The sequence below is a fragment of the Cucurbita pepo genome, chromosome 18 (genome assembly GCF_057944985.1).
Source record: "Cucurbita pepo subsp. pepo isolate OVF chromosome 18, ASM5794498v1, whole genome shotgun sequence".
In the NCBI taxonomy this organism is placed as follows: Eukaryota; Viridiplantae; Streptophyta; class Magnoliopsida; order Cucurbitales; family Cucurbitaceae; genus Cucurbita; species Cucurbita pepo.
The window spans coordinates 10456514-10473955 of record NC_141815.1 but is presented as its reverse complement, the minus strand read 5'-3'; the positions used below and the strand labels follow the sequence as shown (position 1 = coordinate 10473955).

Below are 17442 nucleotides of genomic sequence, written 5' to 3'. Positions count from 1 at the left end.
ACCACATTCCTCAGTTTCTTCCTCGGCTTCATCCAAAACCAAATCTTAGCTGCCTCCTGCTGCTTGGGGACATGGTGAGGAGTTTTCGAGGCGCCTTCGACGGAGTTTGGCGACGGCGGTGGCTGGAGATTTTCCGAGGGTTTGTCCTTGGGCAGGCCGGGCTGTGCTTCCCAAATGAAAGGGATTTGACCGGGCAGGCGACAGGCAGGGAGACGGGCAGAGCGGCCGACTGAGGAGTTTCGCGAGAGGATTTTGTGGACGAATAATTCATTTGCTTGGAGTAATGAAAAGGGGTTTTCCATTCCTTTGTGTGAATTTCGAAACCAGAAAGAGAGGCTAAATAAACGAGGGAGTTTGGGGTTTAAATGGGAAGTGAATTAAACTCATTTGGATATCTGTTAAGATCGTTAAGGAAATTTGTATTTTACTTTTTGAATCCCCTTAAATATCTCCCTTTCATATGCCCTCCTAATTTGAATTTTACATTTTTTTTTTATTTTAATAATTTGTTTTCTTTATTTTTCTATCTCATAAATTTATATCCGAAAATTAAAAAAAAAAAGAGATAGGTTCATCACCCTCTAATTTTCTTAACTATCTTCCCCATTTCATGGTCTCCATAAATGGTACGCCTTAATTGAAGTTATATAAGGAAATATAATAATAAGCTTCCCATTAATTTATTTAACATTATCCACCTTACAAGTTTCATAAGGAAAATATTTATTTATTTATTTATTTATTTACAAAATCCAACAAAAAAAGATATTGTTAATACACGAAATTAAACTCGCCTTCCAGTAGCTATTTTAATAGGGTTGATCCTCCACGGACTGCATCCAAACCGCCAGTGCCCGGGAGATTCCGCCGCCGGCGTACGAGATTTTGCTTTGCATGGAGATCCAAATTTCGAACGATGGTCATCCAACGGACAATAATTGTTGTTGGACTTGGACTGCTTCCTCCACAGCCGAAATAATAGAAACTGCGGCTGTTTATTCTGAACCGTGGCCGGCTTCAAGAGGCTAAGGCTGACCACAACCGGCGGCGGCCGGATGCGCAGTGGAACTTGCTCCACGAGCGGCGGAGTATTCTTGGGTGTCCCCGGTAGCATCTCCCACTGAAACGGAACCCCTTCAGAAGTCCTTCTGTAGTAGTACGAACGAGAGGAACGACCCATAGATGAGTTTCTCGTCGGAAAACTATCCAATGGCAGAACAAATCCGCCGTTTGTCTCCTCCTTCATAATTCCCTCATACGAAATTTACATTCATGTGCATCTAACTAACTAACTAACTAACTATATATATATATATATATATATGGGCTTTGTGATGTGACGGTGATATTTGGGATTAGGGAGTTGATTAATTCCTACTTAAACTTTAGGTTAAAATATCTAATCGAATCTTTCGTCATTTTCGATTTCTTATTACTACTTGTTTAACTATATAAATTAATTAAGATTATAATGTAATCTCTTTTATAAATCAAATATTTAAATTTTCATACATATTTTTGTAACATTAAATTAAAGAAAATATATTTTTTTTTTTGTTCTTATATTTTGGATTTCATTTCATTTCATTTTAAAAATTCCATATTTCATAATCTCTAAACTTAGTTAACTCTAAAATAATTGTAATGACCATCGTTATTTGGATTCTTCTATTGTAGCCTTCCACTTGAAATCTTATTCCACTTTCATTATAAAATAATTAATAAAATACCCCAAAGATTAAATTACCCTAAAATACATCACAACCTTGTCGGTTTCTCTGTCATTGGGTGTGACATTTTCCACATTTTATTTTATTTAATTATTTACTCGTCAACAGGCTTGAGCTTGCAAAATATTTTTATTTATGCTTTGTATATTAAAGTTACCTAATGTTTACTATATATTATGTTCGGTTACTTATATTAGAGGCGGCTGCACCAACCGGAGATTAAACTATAATAATAATAAAAGGAAAAAGGTAGTTGAAAAGAGATGTAGTAATAATTCCCTTAAATAATGCTAATTATATATTTCTATTTTTGTCACCCAATTAAAGAAATATATATTAAAAAAAGTATATATTGTATGAGCCTCTTGTTTATTGGGCCCTGTGAAATTTAACGACCAATGGGCTTAACCCGAGTGGTTTATGTTCGTGATTGATGTGGCCGAAGAGCCCTTTAAACAATTAGAGTCAATAAATAGCAAAGAATCAAAAGTAGAGGTGCAAGAGAGTGATATAATACTTACTGTCATCAACTGCCCTCCGGGTACCATTGACGATGCCACGATGGTCTCTCGACACCCATAGTCCTCCCTTGTCGTGTGCTTCTGACCAAGCAATGTCACGAATTAACGTCATCACATGTTACGATGGTCCTTTTATATCTAAACATATAACAACCCTTTAAAAAAAAGTTTGGATTCCTTCCAAGAGTAGAATCAATCACCCGAAAGATAAGTCAATTTCAATACTTGCATGATTGACACATCAGCACATACGATCTTACGACATTACTTTCTCTCTATGTTCTGAAATAAACTTGACGTGATCCGAATCCAACTTAAAAAAAAAAAAAAAACTAAATTTAGTTATTTATAAATGTTGTAGAAAACAGTTAACATTCATTATTTGGAAGAAATTTCCCCCAAATTTAATGAAAGTAGATGGGATTGGTTTGGAATCTGGCTTTAAAGCATGCAACGTTTCTTTATATATTAGTGGACATCAAGCGCCCTACACGTGCCTCACCAATAATCACATCTAAAAAAACATTAAAAAAATGAATAAAAACTCCTATTTTATATATTTTTAACTCTTTTAACTCCTCAAAACATTTATATTTTAGATGGGGTGATTCAGATATATTAGATATCAAATTAAAAGTTTAAATCTTACTACAACTTGACATGTCATAGTCTGCACTATGATGAACGCAGATACACATGGTATATAAGTGTCGCTAGCTCGTGGCCATAAGGTATTAGGTTAGCTAACCAAGAGCGGGAGGAGTAGGTAGAAGTTACAAAATAAAGAAATGATATGGGTTTGTGGTTGAAGAATGGCTTTTCAGACCATTTCAAATTGACCACTTTTTTTCCCCTCTTTTTTGAAAAGCTGTGAATTGACCAATTTCTCCTTGCGTTGCCTCTTACCAACCCACTTTCCCACCAATTCCCAGCCAAGTCGCAGCCCAAATCCTCTCGTCTCGCACTTTAACGCTCGCCGCTCTCAACCACAAGTAAAAATAATATATTATTTTTACCATTTTGAAAACTAAGCTAAGAAATTGCATATTTACCGACTAATAAAATATATTTGGCCAACTTTATTTTATTTTTCTGATTTCAGATTCAGCGAATTAAATAATGGTATGAATTTGATTATTTGGGAAATTTTGAATGATTTGATAAGCTTGACTTAGTAATACATCTACTGGACTATGTTCAATGAATATATATAAAATAAAATAAAAAATAAAAATTCAAATTAAATTTTTTATCTTTCACTATTTCCCCAACTTTTTCTTTGTATTATATAAATTATATGTTTGTTCTTATCTAATTTTAATAATATGCTTATATCTGTGACATTTTTATTAATTAATGAACTAATTAAATTTATGTACATTTATTGACACACATTACTCAGTTAAATTGAATTATTAATTATATATTTGTGGACCAAATTTTGTCATAATTTCCATTAATGTTTATACCTATTATTGCATTAATGCATTTATTTGAGTTTTAATCATGGATATTTTTGCTTTAAATAGCCGTTCGTTCACAAATAAATAAATCACAGTATTTTCATAAGTTTTTGTGATACTCCTGATTTTCCTTGAATATCCATTGATATTCTATAAATAAAAATTGTTGTGAATTTAAAATTATATGATTTAATTATTATAGAAAAAAAAAAAGAAAAAAAAAAAAAAACTGCGGTGTGAGGCTGTGATCCAACGAGAAAATGGTGGAAATAAGAGGACCGCAGATTTTTTTTAATTTTATTTTTAATTCAAAGAAAATAATAACATCGTGAAACACGATGACTTTATATTGAAATGAAACGACGCAAGATTTATAGGTATCGGTGGAGATCGGACGGTGCACATTATTTTTGTTAATAATGTTTTATGGTGAATTATTATTCCTATTTTATCATATCTCCACAGCTCTTACTATTTGTTTGTGTCTCATTGCAATATAGGCATTACAATAATTAAGTGTACCTTAGACTTAAGAACAGTTTGGGAGTGGCGGCTACCTATTCATACTCGTAGTTCAACGAATATGGTAAAGTCGAAAAACATCTATAGTTCATTTTGATGTGGATGCGATGAGATTAAAACTGTTTTATTATCCATAGTGACGGAGAGTTAATAGAGATATATTTATTGGATCATTGATAATATAAATTGATACCGTTTATTTTTGTGTAATATTTATTAATACACCATTGAAATCAATAAATTTTGATACTTTTTTTAATCATGTTTATTAAGATTAGCACAATTTTACGTTAAATTAGGTTGAATTAAAAACATATTTTTGCCTAATAATATGTTTTTTTATTTGATTTTTTTTTTTTTTTTTTTTTGTATATTTCAATCTATTATCTTCATTTTAAAAAGAAAACGTGGAAAGTTGAGCAATTGTTTAATTATATATATAATTTATAACAAAATTGGAATGAGAAGGGGAAATCAGAATGTGGGGGAGTTAACCATGGTTAAAACTTACAACTATGTTGTTAGGTGGGTTTGACTGGTCGGGTTTGGTAGGCGTTGGTTCGTTCACGCGCTTCTTTGCCCACCCGATATAAACACATCCCTCCCCTATTTCCCTCTCTCTCTCAACGCAACCGCACAGCAACCACTAACGCCACCGCCTTTCTCCTCCGCCGTTGTGCAGCGGAGTTCCCGCATATTTCTTACTGCTGCTATTCACATTTCCAGTTCATACAGCTTATTAAATTAATAACCGGATTCCGGTGGTTTTATTTTTCTTTGGCTACTCGGCTGTATTCTCTCTGCGCCACCGGATTCCAGTCAGGTGTTTAGTTGATTTGTTTCGGATTCGACCATGCAATCTGAATCCAGTTCTATGAAGGCTTCTCCATTCGAGTTCATGTCGGCGATAATCAAGGGCAGGATGGACCCGTCTAATTCTTCATTCCAATCGACTGCCGAGGGTGCCTCGGTTATGTTCGAGAACCGCGAGCTGGTTGCGATCTTAACCACATCGATCGCCGTCATGATTGGCTGCTTCGTTGTTCTCGTGTGGCGAAGATCCGGAAATCGGAAAGTTAAGACCGTGGAGCTTCCTAAGCCGTTGATTACGAAGGGGGTGGAGGCCGAAGTTGAAGACGGCAAGAAGAAGGTTACAATATTCTTCGGTACACAGACAGGCACTGCCGAAGGCTTTGCAAAGGTTTGCATTCCAAAACACTCGAAGGCGTTGAGAATTTCTGTTAACTCGGTTGTTTGTTAATAATTTTTGGCTGTTGCTTACGGGTGACCGCGATGGTTCTCAGGCTCTATCTGACGAGGCGAAAGCACGGTACGATAAGGCCGCGTTTAGAGTTGTTGATTTGGTAAGCTTCTTCTTCTTCTTCTTCTTCTTCTTTTATTATTTATTTATATTTTGTGTCTGTGATGTTGTTGGGGATGACCTTTTGGTACACTCTGGTTATTGTTGACGAACTATGGTCTGACATTTTGAAGTGGACCTTATTTCACAGGATGACTATGGGGCTGATGACGATGAATACGAACAGAAATTGAAGAACGAGTCTATTGCCGTCTTCTTCTTAGCAACGTGAGTTTTAGTATACGCTCAAGGTTTCCTGTTTTTATTTGGATTCTTCATCGTCAGTTCAGGATTTAAGCCTGTTTTCTAGTTTCTTCCAGTGGTTAATTGTTGAGGAATGCAGGTATGGCGATGGAGAGCCCACTGATAATGCCGCAAGATTCTATAAATGGTTCACGGAGGTAAAATTTCTTTCGGCACATTTGGTTTTGTGCGGATCACTCTTATTTTTCTGAATTCAATATGCATGATTACAGGGGAAAGAGAGAGGGGAGTGGCTGCAAAACCTCAATTATGCAGTCTTTGGCCTTGGCAACCGACAATATGAGCATTTTAATAAGGTTTGAATGATTCCTTACAAATTCCTAGGCGTCCATTGTTGATTATTGATTACTGCATTGTGTCTGATCCCGATTCAAAGATGTGAACTAGTTTCAACTTTTTTGTTGGTGACCAACAGATTGCAAAAGTGGTAGATGAGCTGCTTGAGACTCAGGGTATGCTCTTGCCTTCTTCCTGACGTTCGTTTCTTAGGAGAAATCTCGAGAGCATGTTTAAGCTTGGATTAATGTTTTTGTGAAGATAGTTTAAGTTTATTACGTTTGCCAATCAATTTCGTTATTTTGTTTGCAGGAGGCAAGCGCCTTGTGAAAGTTGGTCTTGGAGATGACGATCAGTGCATAGAGGATGACTTGGCTGCTTGGTACAGAGACTGTGACCTGTTTACTGAAGTTTGTTAAAGAAAATTGTCCACTCATTCTTTCATTGTTTACTACTTTTCTCAGGCGAGAACTGTTGTGGCCTGAGTTGGATCAGTTACTTCAGGATGAGGATGATGCAACAACAGTGACCACACCTTACACAGCTGCCATATCAGAATATCGAGTTGTATTCCATGATCCAGCAGGTGTAGCTGATGAGAACAAGAACTGGATGAATGCAAATGGCCATGCTGTCCATGATGCTCAACATCCATTAAGGTTGTGAGAATTTGATGTATTGAGTTTTAATTTGCACCACCTTGCCTCCTCTGGAAATTTAAATACAAGGAAAAGAAGTAGAAAGAATCTAACTAATTGTTTTATTGCTTGAAGATCTAACGTGGTTGTGAGGAAGGAGCTCCATATGCCTGCATCCGATCGTTCTTGTACTCATCTAGAGTTTGATATTTCTGGGTCTGCACTCAAGTAAGTATATCCCCAATTGATGTCTGTGAGGGACTTCAGCGATACTGTTTTTTATTGCTTTTCTTATTTACCCAAATCATATGGGGTAGGCTGCATAGAACAAAAAAGTGGAAGCTAGAGTATAGTTAATTGACAGGATTTTTCTATAAATATGTACTATAGTTTAGTAGCATTTGACTGCCTTTTAACATCTGTTCTTTTTCTCAGATATGAAACCGGGGATCATGTTGGGGTTTACTGCGAAAATTTAACTGAGACTGTGGATGAGGCATTGAACCTATTGGGTTTGTCTCCTGAAACGTATTTCTCAATACATACTGATAACGAGGATGGTACCCCACTAGTTGGAAACTCCTTACCACCTCCTTTTCCATCGTGCACTCTCAGAACAGCATTGGCTCGATATGCAGATCTTTTGAATTCACCCAAGAAGGTATTATTTTTTTGGAGTTGTTGCTTCATGCTTCTGGTTCGTTGGGGAATCTTTCTGTCAATTGAGGTGATTAATCTAAACTTGCTATTTACTTTTTCAGTCAGCGTTGCTTGCATTAGCAGCGCATGCTTCAAATCCTCTAGAGGCTGACCGATTAAGATATCTTGCATCACCTGCTGGCAAGGTACTGATTTTAACAGCCTAATAAATTGGAACCTTTCTACTTCTCTAGTCTCACTGACTTATATATTTGGTTAAAATTGTGTAGGATGAGTATTCCCAGTCTATAGTTGGTTGTCAGAAAAGCCTGCTTGAGGTCATGGTTGAATTTCCTTCTGCCAAGCCACCACTTGGTGTCTTCTTTGCAGCTGTTGCACCACGCTTGCAGCCTCGATTCTACTCCATATCATCATCTCCATTGTATAACTTCCCTACCTTCTCCTTCAGCAAATTTTATTATCTTTTGATTTCTTTCAACTGGTTTGGTTATGGCACCCAAGATAATTTTGTGTGATTAGAATGAAGGCTTTTGAAGTTTCGTGTTAATTTTCATTACATAAATAAGGTTGGCATTGTGCATGAAATAGAAATTCTTACTTGCCTCCAGTTGGTCTAGGAAATTGAATTAGAAAATTTTCTACTTTTAGGCAAAACACATTGTGTTTTAAAGATAAGTCGCAGGAAAGGGAATATAAGTTGGGATTTTTGGGGGAGTTAATCGGAATAAGATTTGATAACATATAGAGAAATTTGATGTTTGGATTTGGGGAAGAGTATCACTTCTCGTACATTGTCATTGACTAGGCATACTACTGCCCATTGCATCTGCCTATCACCCACACATCTCTTTTTTCATCTCTCTCTCTCTCTCTCAATATCTCGTAAATATCCTCTTTATGCCAAGTCATTGATTTATGTATTTTGTGCATTTAACAGGATGGCTCCATCCAGAATTCACGTTACATGTGCTTTAGTCTATGACAAAATGCCAACAGGACGCGTTCATAAAGGAGTTTGCTCAACTTGGATGAAGGTATGCTTTGTTGTGTCTTGCTTTCATCTTCATGTGCAAAGATGACTGATATAATTCCGAGAAGCTATAATTTTTTAGTGTTACCCAATATTAGATGAATAGCATTAGTTCTGATTCCTTAATAATTGAAGTTTCTTAGCATCTTTAGATGTCTATTTTGTAAAGGATTTATGTTAAACTTGAGACGTTATGGATTGTGTTATCTTTTCCTACAATAGCTTGGCTATTCTTCGGCTTAATGTACTAATAAGTTGAAGGTTTTTCACTTAGAAACATGTGTAGGGTGATTTTTATGGAAGCAAATATAGGGTGATTTATGACCATATTTGAGAATTTAACAATTTTTCTGCATTCGTTAGAATTCTGTGCCCATGGGGAAAAGCGATGAATGCAGTTGGGCTCCAATTTTCGTGAGGCAATCAAACTTCAAGCTTCCTGCAGATAGTAAAGTGCCTATTATCATGGTTGGTCCTGGAACTGGATTGGCTCCTTTCAGAGGTTTCTTACAGGTTTCTACTTGCGAACTTGCCTCTGAGACCCTTGACTTACTTTTACCTGACTTATGCGCTTCTAGAAAATAAAGAACTTCAAATATTTTCTCTTCAGGAAAGATTAGCTTTGAAAGAATCTGGAGTACAATTGGGGTCTTCCATATTGTTCTTTGGATGCAGAAACCGTGGAATGGTATGCCAAGTTCCTAGATTATAGCTTGTATTCTGGCTGTTGAAGAAATACATTGTTGTTTGTTTATTTATAGATTTTCAAACTAATGCATTTTGTCTACTTTTGAAGGATTATATATACGAGGATGAGTTAAACAACTATCTTGAGACTGGTGCTCTCTCCGAGTTGGTTATTGCCTTCTCACGTGAAGGGCCAACAAAGGAATATGTGCAGCATAAAATGGCAGAGAAGGTGAAAAGATAATTTTAACAAGGGTGTAGCGTATATGATTGTGTTCATGGAAGAAGATATTAAAGCCCTTTTTCTCCCTTTAAACATGCAGGCTTCAGACATCTGGAATTTGATATCAGAAGGTGCTTATTTATATGTATGTGGTGATGCAAAGGGCATGGCCAGGGATGTCCACCGAACTCTCCATACTATCGTGCAAGAGCAGGTATTTTTTCTAATTCCTTTTATCGTTACCCTTTAGAGCTTCATTACTGAGTTTTGGTGAAGATAGCTCAGCCATCCAACGGTTTCAAATTTGTCGTTTGTGCATATATAATATCGTTGTTGGTGTATTCTCCTAAGAACAGCTGGTGGATATCAAATTTCAGGGATCTCTTGACAGCTCAAAAGCTGAAAGCATGGTGAAGAATCTGCAAATGAGCGGAAGGTATCTGCGGGATGTGTGGTGATTACTCCTCACCCATGTGATCTCCAGAGGCATATTGCGGAATATTTAATAAAAAGTAAATCTGGTTGAATGAATGAATGAATGAATTATTGAGTCCCTTTGTCAACCTCCCTCTAAGATGGGACACTCTTCTCAGCATGGCCAGAGGTTATGACGATATTCTCTCCTTTTCTGTCTCCCATTTGGATCTACAGCTAAATATGAAGTATTCTTTTGTTCGTATAATTTATAGAATACAGCAGATGTAGTCATTAGTTAGAGCTCTCGCTTCTGTTAGTGTTCTTGGACCAACCAACCAACCAACCAACCAACAAGATGGTTCAAGACTTCAAATTCATATATACTTTGCTGTAATATTAAACGGATGGATGAAATAATTGAGAATTTTTGTATTCATAATTGTTTCTGTTTCATCTCTTATGTATCAATCCCTAGTGCTCTGTCTCTGTCTCTCAAACTGGCAAATCTATCGACCAAATCGCTTGAATTGACTATTGAAATTCAGTTTATAGATCAAGTAAATGCAAGCGGTGATGTGGCGTGTTATTGGCCGTTGGTTTAGCAGTTGCATTGGGTGGGTAGTTTCTTAATGGAATGGAGGTCGTTGGCTTTTGTAGATTCACTTGCAATATTTAAAAGCGACTCCTACCACCACCATACCACCATACCCTTGCCCCCTCCTTCCCTTTTCAAAGATAAACTCTCAAGTTTGTGGCAGACAATCTATAAATAATTAGTTATAATTATTCAAAAATTATTTTTTGTGTACTAACCTAAAGTTAAATATATTTAAGAGTACTGTTTAATTAATTAATAAATTCAATTTTATTCGTTTAATAAACTTTTATTAGTAAAAATGAAATAATTAAATGTTTTAGCAAATTAATATCATTTAGTTAGTTAATTAATGACTATAATCATAACAAAATTATGTATAGATTTAAAACAAATGAAGAAAAATTATATATAGGCCCAAATTTTTTGTTGGTTTGGGCTGTCTTAGCTTAGGCCCAAATTACGGTATTAGGGCCCAAAAGTGTAGTTGGGCCAAGTAGACAGAATGGAAGTTGAGTGAAAGGGAATTGCGAGAATTTAAGATTAAATTGCAGTATATGATTAGCTTAATGTTTTTACAAAAAAAGAATAAATTGATAATTATAGAATAAAATATTTTGGGAATTAAATTATTTAAAAAAAAAAAAGGAAAAAAAAAGAAAGAGATTATTAGGTGAGAAATGTAAAGTAGAAGGAAAGGAAGGTTGATTAGAGTCTTTGATTTATTTAGTATCAGAAATATAATGTAATGTGATCTTATAATCAATGCTTTGACCAATCTCACCAGTCAACATCTTTTCGTTTGACCAATTTCTCTTATTTTCTGAGTTCTGACACTTTCACACATGTGGCCGAATATTACTGGTTACTATTCTGACAACAGTTTTTCTTTTTTTCTTTTTAAATTGCAATTAACAGTTTTATGATTATATTATTCTTATCATGTATTTATTGCAATCCTCAAAGTCTACATTTTCATTATAAACCCAACAAAATATTGAAAGAAATTTAAAATTTTGACTTCTAACCTAACAAATATATATATTAACTCATTGCTAGAAATTTTTTTCCAAAACTTTATTCTCAATTGACTAAACTAGTCAAGCTTGAACAACTAAAATTATAAACGTGGGCCATGCCTAGGGACGATTGATTAAGAACCTCTCGGCTTATGTGCTAAATGGCCTCCCATTCTAACCTTCTCTGAACTTTTGATAGCAGACTCAAGAGAGCGATGGATTCTCTGTCCCGCACAAATTTTGAGAATTCAGCAGAAAGTTACAGTGAGATGAGTCATTTACCATCATGATAGGTGTCAAGTGGAAATGAAGTGACGTATGCAGTTGAGGCATCCTAAAAGAGAAACCTTGTTCCAAGACCCAATCAATTCAATTAGGCACTCCCCATCTATTTTCTTTATTCAACTCTTCGACAACACGAAAAAATCGAGAAAAAAAAATCTACCCTCCCTCTCTATCTATCAAAGGAATAGAAGGGCAGAGGCCGTTGGTGACATATCCCAGTCAAGAATGGGTGCCTCACAATCACTATCTAATATGCTTTTTCTCTCTTGCCGCCCCCATTCAGTGGTTCCCATGTCAATACAATCACATACCATCGAAAGAGTAACTAGAACTAATTCCTTGGTAGCTCAACACATGTACTCTTACCCGCTTATGCATTCATAGCACAAAACTTCAAAATGTATTTATGAATAAACTTTTTATTTATTTTTATTTTAAAATTCTAGAAGGAAAGCCATGGATACCAAAGGCTTTACCTTTTATTGGCTCAAATGTGAAGTTTGGACAAAACTAAACTTCAAAATTCGGTAACCTCCAATTCTCTCTTTTCCCTTTTCCTTTTCCTTTTCCATTTTTTAAATGCTTTATTATTTTACAATCTCATTTATAAAAATGGATTTCTTTCTATTATTTATTAAAGTCATTTTCCTTCTTTAAAATATATATATATATATTTGCCTTAAAAAGATTATAAATTTGAATTTTATTCCTTGAAAATAGTATTATTTTTTCTTTTAAGAAAAGGTTGATTTTGGAAGAAAAATCCAAATAATAAAGGCAGCATTGATATCATCTCTGTTTCACGGTTATGTGTGTGTGGCTATATATCATTTTCGTCGTCACCAAACTTGGCATAATTCCAAACACTGTCTTTTCCTTTTTATTTTTATCTTCCTTTCACACAATGTTCATGGACGACACCAGCGAATCCAAGCCCCTAACCTCACAGCACAGACAAGATCACCATCATGACGAAGACGGAGACGAAAAAGAAGCGGAGGAAGCTCTCTCCTTCTCCGATCTTCCGCTCGACAAACAGAAATCCGACGGCCACACTCCGGAGAGCTTCCGCAAGAATCCACGTAGGTCCTCTTCCGAGCCTCTCGATCTCTTTGAATTCTTCAGTGCTGGATTTATCACCTCTGAGATTTCGCCGGCCGAGGATTTGATCTTCTGCGGTAGATTGCTTCCTCTCAACGATCATTCTCAGCTTACTACTAGTACTACTAATCCTACGGCCGAGAAGAGTTTCTGGAAGGATGAGAGTCGAAAACAGACTGTCTTTCGAAAGCGCTCTGAGTCATTGTCTGGATTGCAGAGCTCTGTTTCTCGATCGAACACTGCGAAGATCAATCTCAAGCGGAATAGCCGATCGCTCGATTACCGCAAGCTCTATCGCCAAACGAATTCGATTTTCTCACCGACGGCTGAAATCGATCGTAATTGTTCGATCAAGGCCGGATTGAAGCCTGATCCACTGAACAAAAAGGCTTCGTCAAAGCCGCGATGGTACTTGCTAATGTTCGGAATGGTGAAGTTTCCAGCGGAGATGGACCTCAGCGACATTAAGAGCAGACAAGTCCGCCGAAGTTCGTCGGCACTCTTTCCGGCGAACGAGAGTAAAGGTAAATATCACTGCAATAATCGAAGCTCCGGCGAAGCGACTTGGAGGATCCTTAGGGCGCTTAGCTGCAAGAACTACGCTAGTGTAGATGTAACGGCGTCGTTAACTGCCTAAGGTACGTGTCACGTGGATAGCACGTGACTAGCGGTTACATTCCCGTTTCGTACTATATTGCCCCCCCATTGATGCTGTGACATTCCAGGACCACGAGAAGGTCAGTATGGGAAATTGAAATTAAAATGAAAAATATCATACGCTTCACGTCCAAAGGGGAAGGATAGTGTACAGTGGCGGAGCGTGGGCGATGATGGTGCGTTCTCTTTGCTATCTTTATTTTTATTTTATGTTTATTTTGAAAGAAAAAAAAAAAAAAAAAGGTTTGAGATGAATGAGATTCACGGGAATCATATTTATATTTATTAGAATTCTGTGAAATATTCTTTTAAAATCAATATTTTCCTCATAGAAGTTTGGGTTTTCTTAGTAAATGCACTTCACCTTTGAAAACGACCCACACACAATTTATGCCTTCTGCATTTATTACTCTTTTATTTGTCGTTCCATTTAGGTAATGTTCTTGATTTATGTAATGTATATATCATTTAAAAGAATCATTCTAAAAATGCTTTTGATCACTTTAGCTTTTTCTTTGCACTTCACAATTTAGCAGAGATAGTAAGGCTCCTCCAGCCCATTATAATAAGTGTTCAAAGCTGTTCATATTTTAATTGAATGTCCAAAAAGTGGCCTCAGGAAACTTGTATGTTGGGGAAGATTCATGATTATATATGCCAACATATTTCATCCACGCCGATGTTGATGTCAACTAGACAACATGATAGGTCCCCTCCATCCAAGCCTCTTCTTGCGTCCAATAATTCCCTATATACATAATGTCAATTTTGACATTAAAATGTATTGTAGCGTAGAAAAGAATTTTAGGTCCTCACTCTTGAGCAAATCATTTCTTTCCTATTATGATGCCAATACAATTATGGTTTCAAGGAGAATCATTTCCAACATATAATTTCAAGTTTCGAGAAACATAAGTGAGACTTTTTTGGATTAGGAAATAACAATAATAAAAAGTTCACCTTACCCATCAAATCTAACCGACTCATGCCCATTAGTTCTCTAATACCTTTAATCTTGTGTCTAATAGATCCAAATCGAAAGTCATATCTTGATGGCTATCTAAGCACATTAAACTAAATTCGTAAATCTCGAAAGCTCTTTTAATTTCGACCATACAAATTATACTGATAACTCAACTCAACAGGGGAAAGAATATAGAACTCCCACTTAACTACATTAAGCTTTGGCTACTGCCTTTTAAAAAAAATGGCAAAACCATCTACCAGCCAATGCAATGAAGAAGTTTATAGACATGCAAAGTACAGACAGCAGCTTAACCTCGATAAATGGAGAGTTTAGACATTTTTTTCCTTCTTCCACTTGATCCACTTGATGCACTTGATTGTTATCTTTCCTTGGGTTCATATCATAATCATGAGACTAAATAGTTGGATGTCTAAGATGGGGCAAATCTAGGCAAGTACCGAGGCCAGGAACAAGATTTCTACGACATCCAATCTACCAAACAAATCTAAAAGAAATGCATACCTCACTTAGAAAACGAGGAAAGAAAAGCATACCTTCAAGGCTTCATCAGTTGCATGTATAGACACCAGACTCAAACTTGTGATCTGTCTCGTAGAAATCCGTCTTACCCTCTGTAGCCGGCCGTAAGGAAATCCCAGAAAGTGTTCTATAACTCTGAACCGAAAATTTCACATAACCAACCACTTCAAGTTCTTCTCCATCGTCTTCCTCGTTCCTATCCACAGGCATCCTTGCTCTCAACTTTCCAGGAGCACCTTTCAAAGGAATCTCCGTGACATGCCATTTCAATTCCTTTTCGGACCTATTCAATACAGCTTTTGGAGACACCTTTAACAATGAAGGATCAACCGGTAGTTTTAGAGTAAAAGTCACATCTTTCAAAGGTAGTGGCAAGTCAGGGTCCACAACGTATTGAACCATCACGGAAAGTAGAGTCCCGCTATGACGTTGTATGAGACGAACTCTCAAAGGCAATGGGGTTAATCTAGGTAGTAGACTGTACTTGATAATTGGTATGGGTTCATTTGAAGGCGCTGTTCTCAAGTGAAACATTCCATTTCCAAGGCTGCTAACACGAGAACTCTGCACCACAAATCTCTTAACTGGAGCTGTGTCCTCCACACGAAATGAAAACTCTGTCTCTTTGTCATCCGATGTTTTGGGTGGCAAAGTTTTCAAATATACAACTCCCATCATTCCTACTCTTGCCAGCAGCGATTCTCTGAACTCTGCACTAATCTGTTCTATGATATACATTTCGGGACCCTTCCTTTCAGTCTTGGTAACCAAGCTATCAAGTGGAGTTCCTGCACCACTAGCATCCCCAACAGCCGCTTTGGTTCCATCACTTTGTCCGGTCTGCAAGAGTTCCAATCCACCGAGGCCTTCTGATTTTTTAACCTTTTCGGGACCCACGAACTCAGATGGATCCAATCCTCCACCCCAAGCATCGCTGAAGCCCTCAAAAGTTTCTTCCATTGTAGCTTGATCAGTACTGAATTCTATACCACCATAGTTTCCTTCGAATCCCTCCACACCAATACGTGTTGAATGGGTAGCTTCTGCAGGTGGCAATGTTGGCACCTCAAGACCCGCCAATACCATAGTCAAATCCGTGGCAGAAGGGTCCTTGTTTCTCTTGAACCCACTTATGAGCTCTTCAGGCTTGTTAATCATGTCACTTGCTGCAAATGGATCCTGCTCAATGGCGGGTTCCTCAGTCTTCTGTTGCAGCTGATCCTGTTGCTCATTCACAGTTTGAGTGGCAGGAGCAAGGGATGAAGCTATTTCATCCCCAGCTTCGAGAGTCTCCGTGGGTAACTCAAATCGCGCATTTGAAAAGGCCTGCACATTGGCTTCATGTTCAATTGAGTGAATCTCCATGGTATTCCAACGATCAGCCCCGCGAATCTTACTCTCTGTATCCAGAGCCGAATGAACCATTTTCGCAATACCATCGCCGTGCATCGAAGCGAGCATTGCCGCAAGCCGAATATTGCTGACACCTCTTAGAACAATATCCAACGCCATGTAAATCTCGGCGTATTTCCGGCTAAGCTTCTCCGGCGTGACATCAACACCACGACAGGCCGTAACAGTGACATTAACGGCTTGGTTTACGATATGGATACACTCAAAAACATTAACAGAATTATCTTGATCAGCAGTGGTAATCCCAAGGACATAGATGCCATTGACAAGGCGATAGACAACTCGGTAACGGCTCTCCACACCAACAATAACCTGACCATTAGAGGCGGCCAAAGGATGATCACCAAGGGACGCAATAGAATCGGCGAGCGAGGAATCATCACCAAGGACGGTCGATGCGTTGTGGCTGTGGTGCTTGGTGGCAGCGAAGGCCAAACGTGTCTGGCGAAAGGCGGATAGGGCAACTAGCGCTCGCGGGGGAGGGAACCACTCGCGAGTTTGGAGGAGGATATCAGGTCCATTAGCGGGTTGCAGAGCAAGGGCTAAACAGGACATGGCGGAATAATGGATCCAGATCTGACTGCAATAAAGGGAATTGAAATTCTCTGGTCCTACGGCATTGGGGTCGAATTAGGGAACATAAATGGAATTGAGGACATACTTGGATAGAGATGATCTTCAATTCCGGCTTCTTCAAGGTTCTGGAATCTTGTCCCGACGGAGGGAGGGAGGGAGGATGAAAGATCGCAGTTGGCGCCGAGTGGACGAGTGGAAATGGTTTTAATTTGATAAAATTTAATAAATAGACAATTATTTAATACAAATCGAAACTACAGCCCAAGCCCAAGCCCAATCAAAAGTTCCCTAAATTGAGAGATGGGCCTGATTGGGCCTACCCGTAGTTGCCAGAAACAAAACAACAATTCTATTTATTATTTTCTTTTATTAAAAAAATAAGAAACAAAGCATGTAAATGTTATAAAGCGGGGCCTTAATAAAAGGGAGAGTTTTGATGGTGATTTTAGGGGGTGGGTTTGTGTCAACCGCAGGTGGGGTTAGCGAGAGAATGGGTTG

General features: G+C 37.5%; 4 protein-coding genes across 5 annotated transcripts; 2 read left to right on the top strand and 2 right to left on the bottom strand.

Annotated features, from left to right (window-relative positions):
* Positions 1-656: 656 nt before the first annotated feature.
* On the bottom strand, positions 657-1269 carry LOC147787359 (uncharacterized). Its single transcript, XM_087119794.1, has one exon. The coding sequence runs from the start codon at positions 1244-1246 to the stop codon at positions 785-787; it is 462 nt and encodes a 153-aa protein (XP_086975920.1). The 5' UTR covers positions 1247-1269; the 3' UTR covers positions 657-784.
* A 3571-nt stretch (positions 1270-4840) lies between these two features.
* LOC111780187 (NADPH--cytochrome P450 reductase 1) lies at positions 4841-10244 on the top strand. Its single transcript, XM_023660520.2, has 18 exons — positions 4841-5437; positions 5541-5600; positions 5748-5824; positions 5940-5997; positions 6073-6156; positions 6276-6312; positions 6449-6518; positions 6601-6795; positions 6910-7002; positions 7210-7435; positions 7536-7619; positions 7704-7855; positions 8372-8468; positions 8828-8977; positions 9075-9152; positions 9261-9383; positions 9475-9588; positions 9752-10244. Exons 1-18 carry the CDS (start codon positions 5090-5092, stop codon positions 9830-9832), a joined length of 2127 nt encoding a protein of 708 aa, XP_023516288.2. The 5' UTR covers positions 4841-5089; the 3' UTR covers positions 9833-10244.
* Positions 10245-12465: 2221 nt separating this feature from the next.
* Positions 12466-14341, top strand: LOC111780044 (uncharacterized). Of its 2 annotated transcripts, XR_015413804.1 has the most exons (3): positions 12466-13429; positions 13517-13624; positions 14068-14341. XR_015413804.1 is itself a non-coding variant. In XM_023660305.2 (2 exons), exon 1 carries the CDS (start codon positions 12499-12501, stop codon positions 13426-13428), a length of 930 nt encoding a protein of 309 aa, XP_023516073.2. In that variant the 5' UTR covers positions 12467-12498; the 3' UTR covers position 13429; positions 13517-13697. The 2 variants fall into 2 exon arrangements, 1 of the variants encoding a protein (XP_023516073.2); XM_023660305.2 differs by lacking the exon at positions 14068-14341 and having other exon boundaries at positions 12467-13429; positions 13517-13697.
* On the bottom strand, positions 13673-17061 carry LOC111780043 (uncharacterized). The gene is made up of 2 exons (XM_023660304.2): positions 14970-17061; positions 13673-14196 (listed from the first exon to the last, which is right to left on the bottom strand). Exon 1 carries the CDS (start codon positions 16921-16923, stop codon positions 14983-14985), a length of 1941 nt encoding a protein of 646 aa, XP_023516072.1. The 5' UTR covers positions 16924-17061; the 3' UTR covers positions 13673-14196; positions 14970-14982.
* Between the last annotated feature and the right edge of the window lie 381 nt (positions 17062-17442).

Coding starts and splice junctions, on each gene's coding strand:
- LOC147787359 (XM_087119794.1), bottom strand. CDS start 1,246: ATGAAGGAGGAGACAAACGGCGGATTTGTTCTGCCATTGGATAGTTTT.
- LOC111780187 (XM_023660520.2), top strand. CDS start 5,090: ATGCAATCTGAATCCAGTTCTATGAAGGCTTCTCCATTCGAGTTCATG. Junction 5,601..5,747: donor CGTTTAGAGTTGTTGATTTG/GTAAGCTTCTTC, acceptor CTTATTTCACAG/GATGACTATGGGGCTGATGA. Junction 7,620..7,703: donor TTGCATCACCTGCTGGCAAG/GTACTGATTTTA, acceptor AAAATTGTGTAG/GATGAGTATTCCCAGTCTAT.
- LOC111780044 (XM_023660305.2), top strand. CDS start 12,499: ATGTGTGTGTGGCTATATATCATTTTCGTCGTCACCAAACTTGGCATA.
- LOC111780043 (XM_023660304.2), bottom strand. CDS start 16,923: ATGTCCTGTTTAGCCCTTGCTCTGCAACCCGCTAATGGACCTGATATC.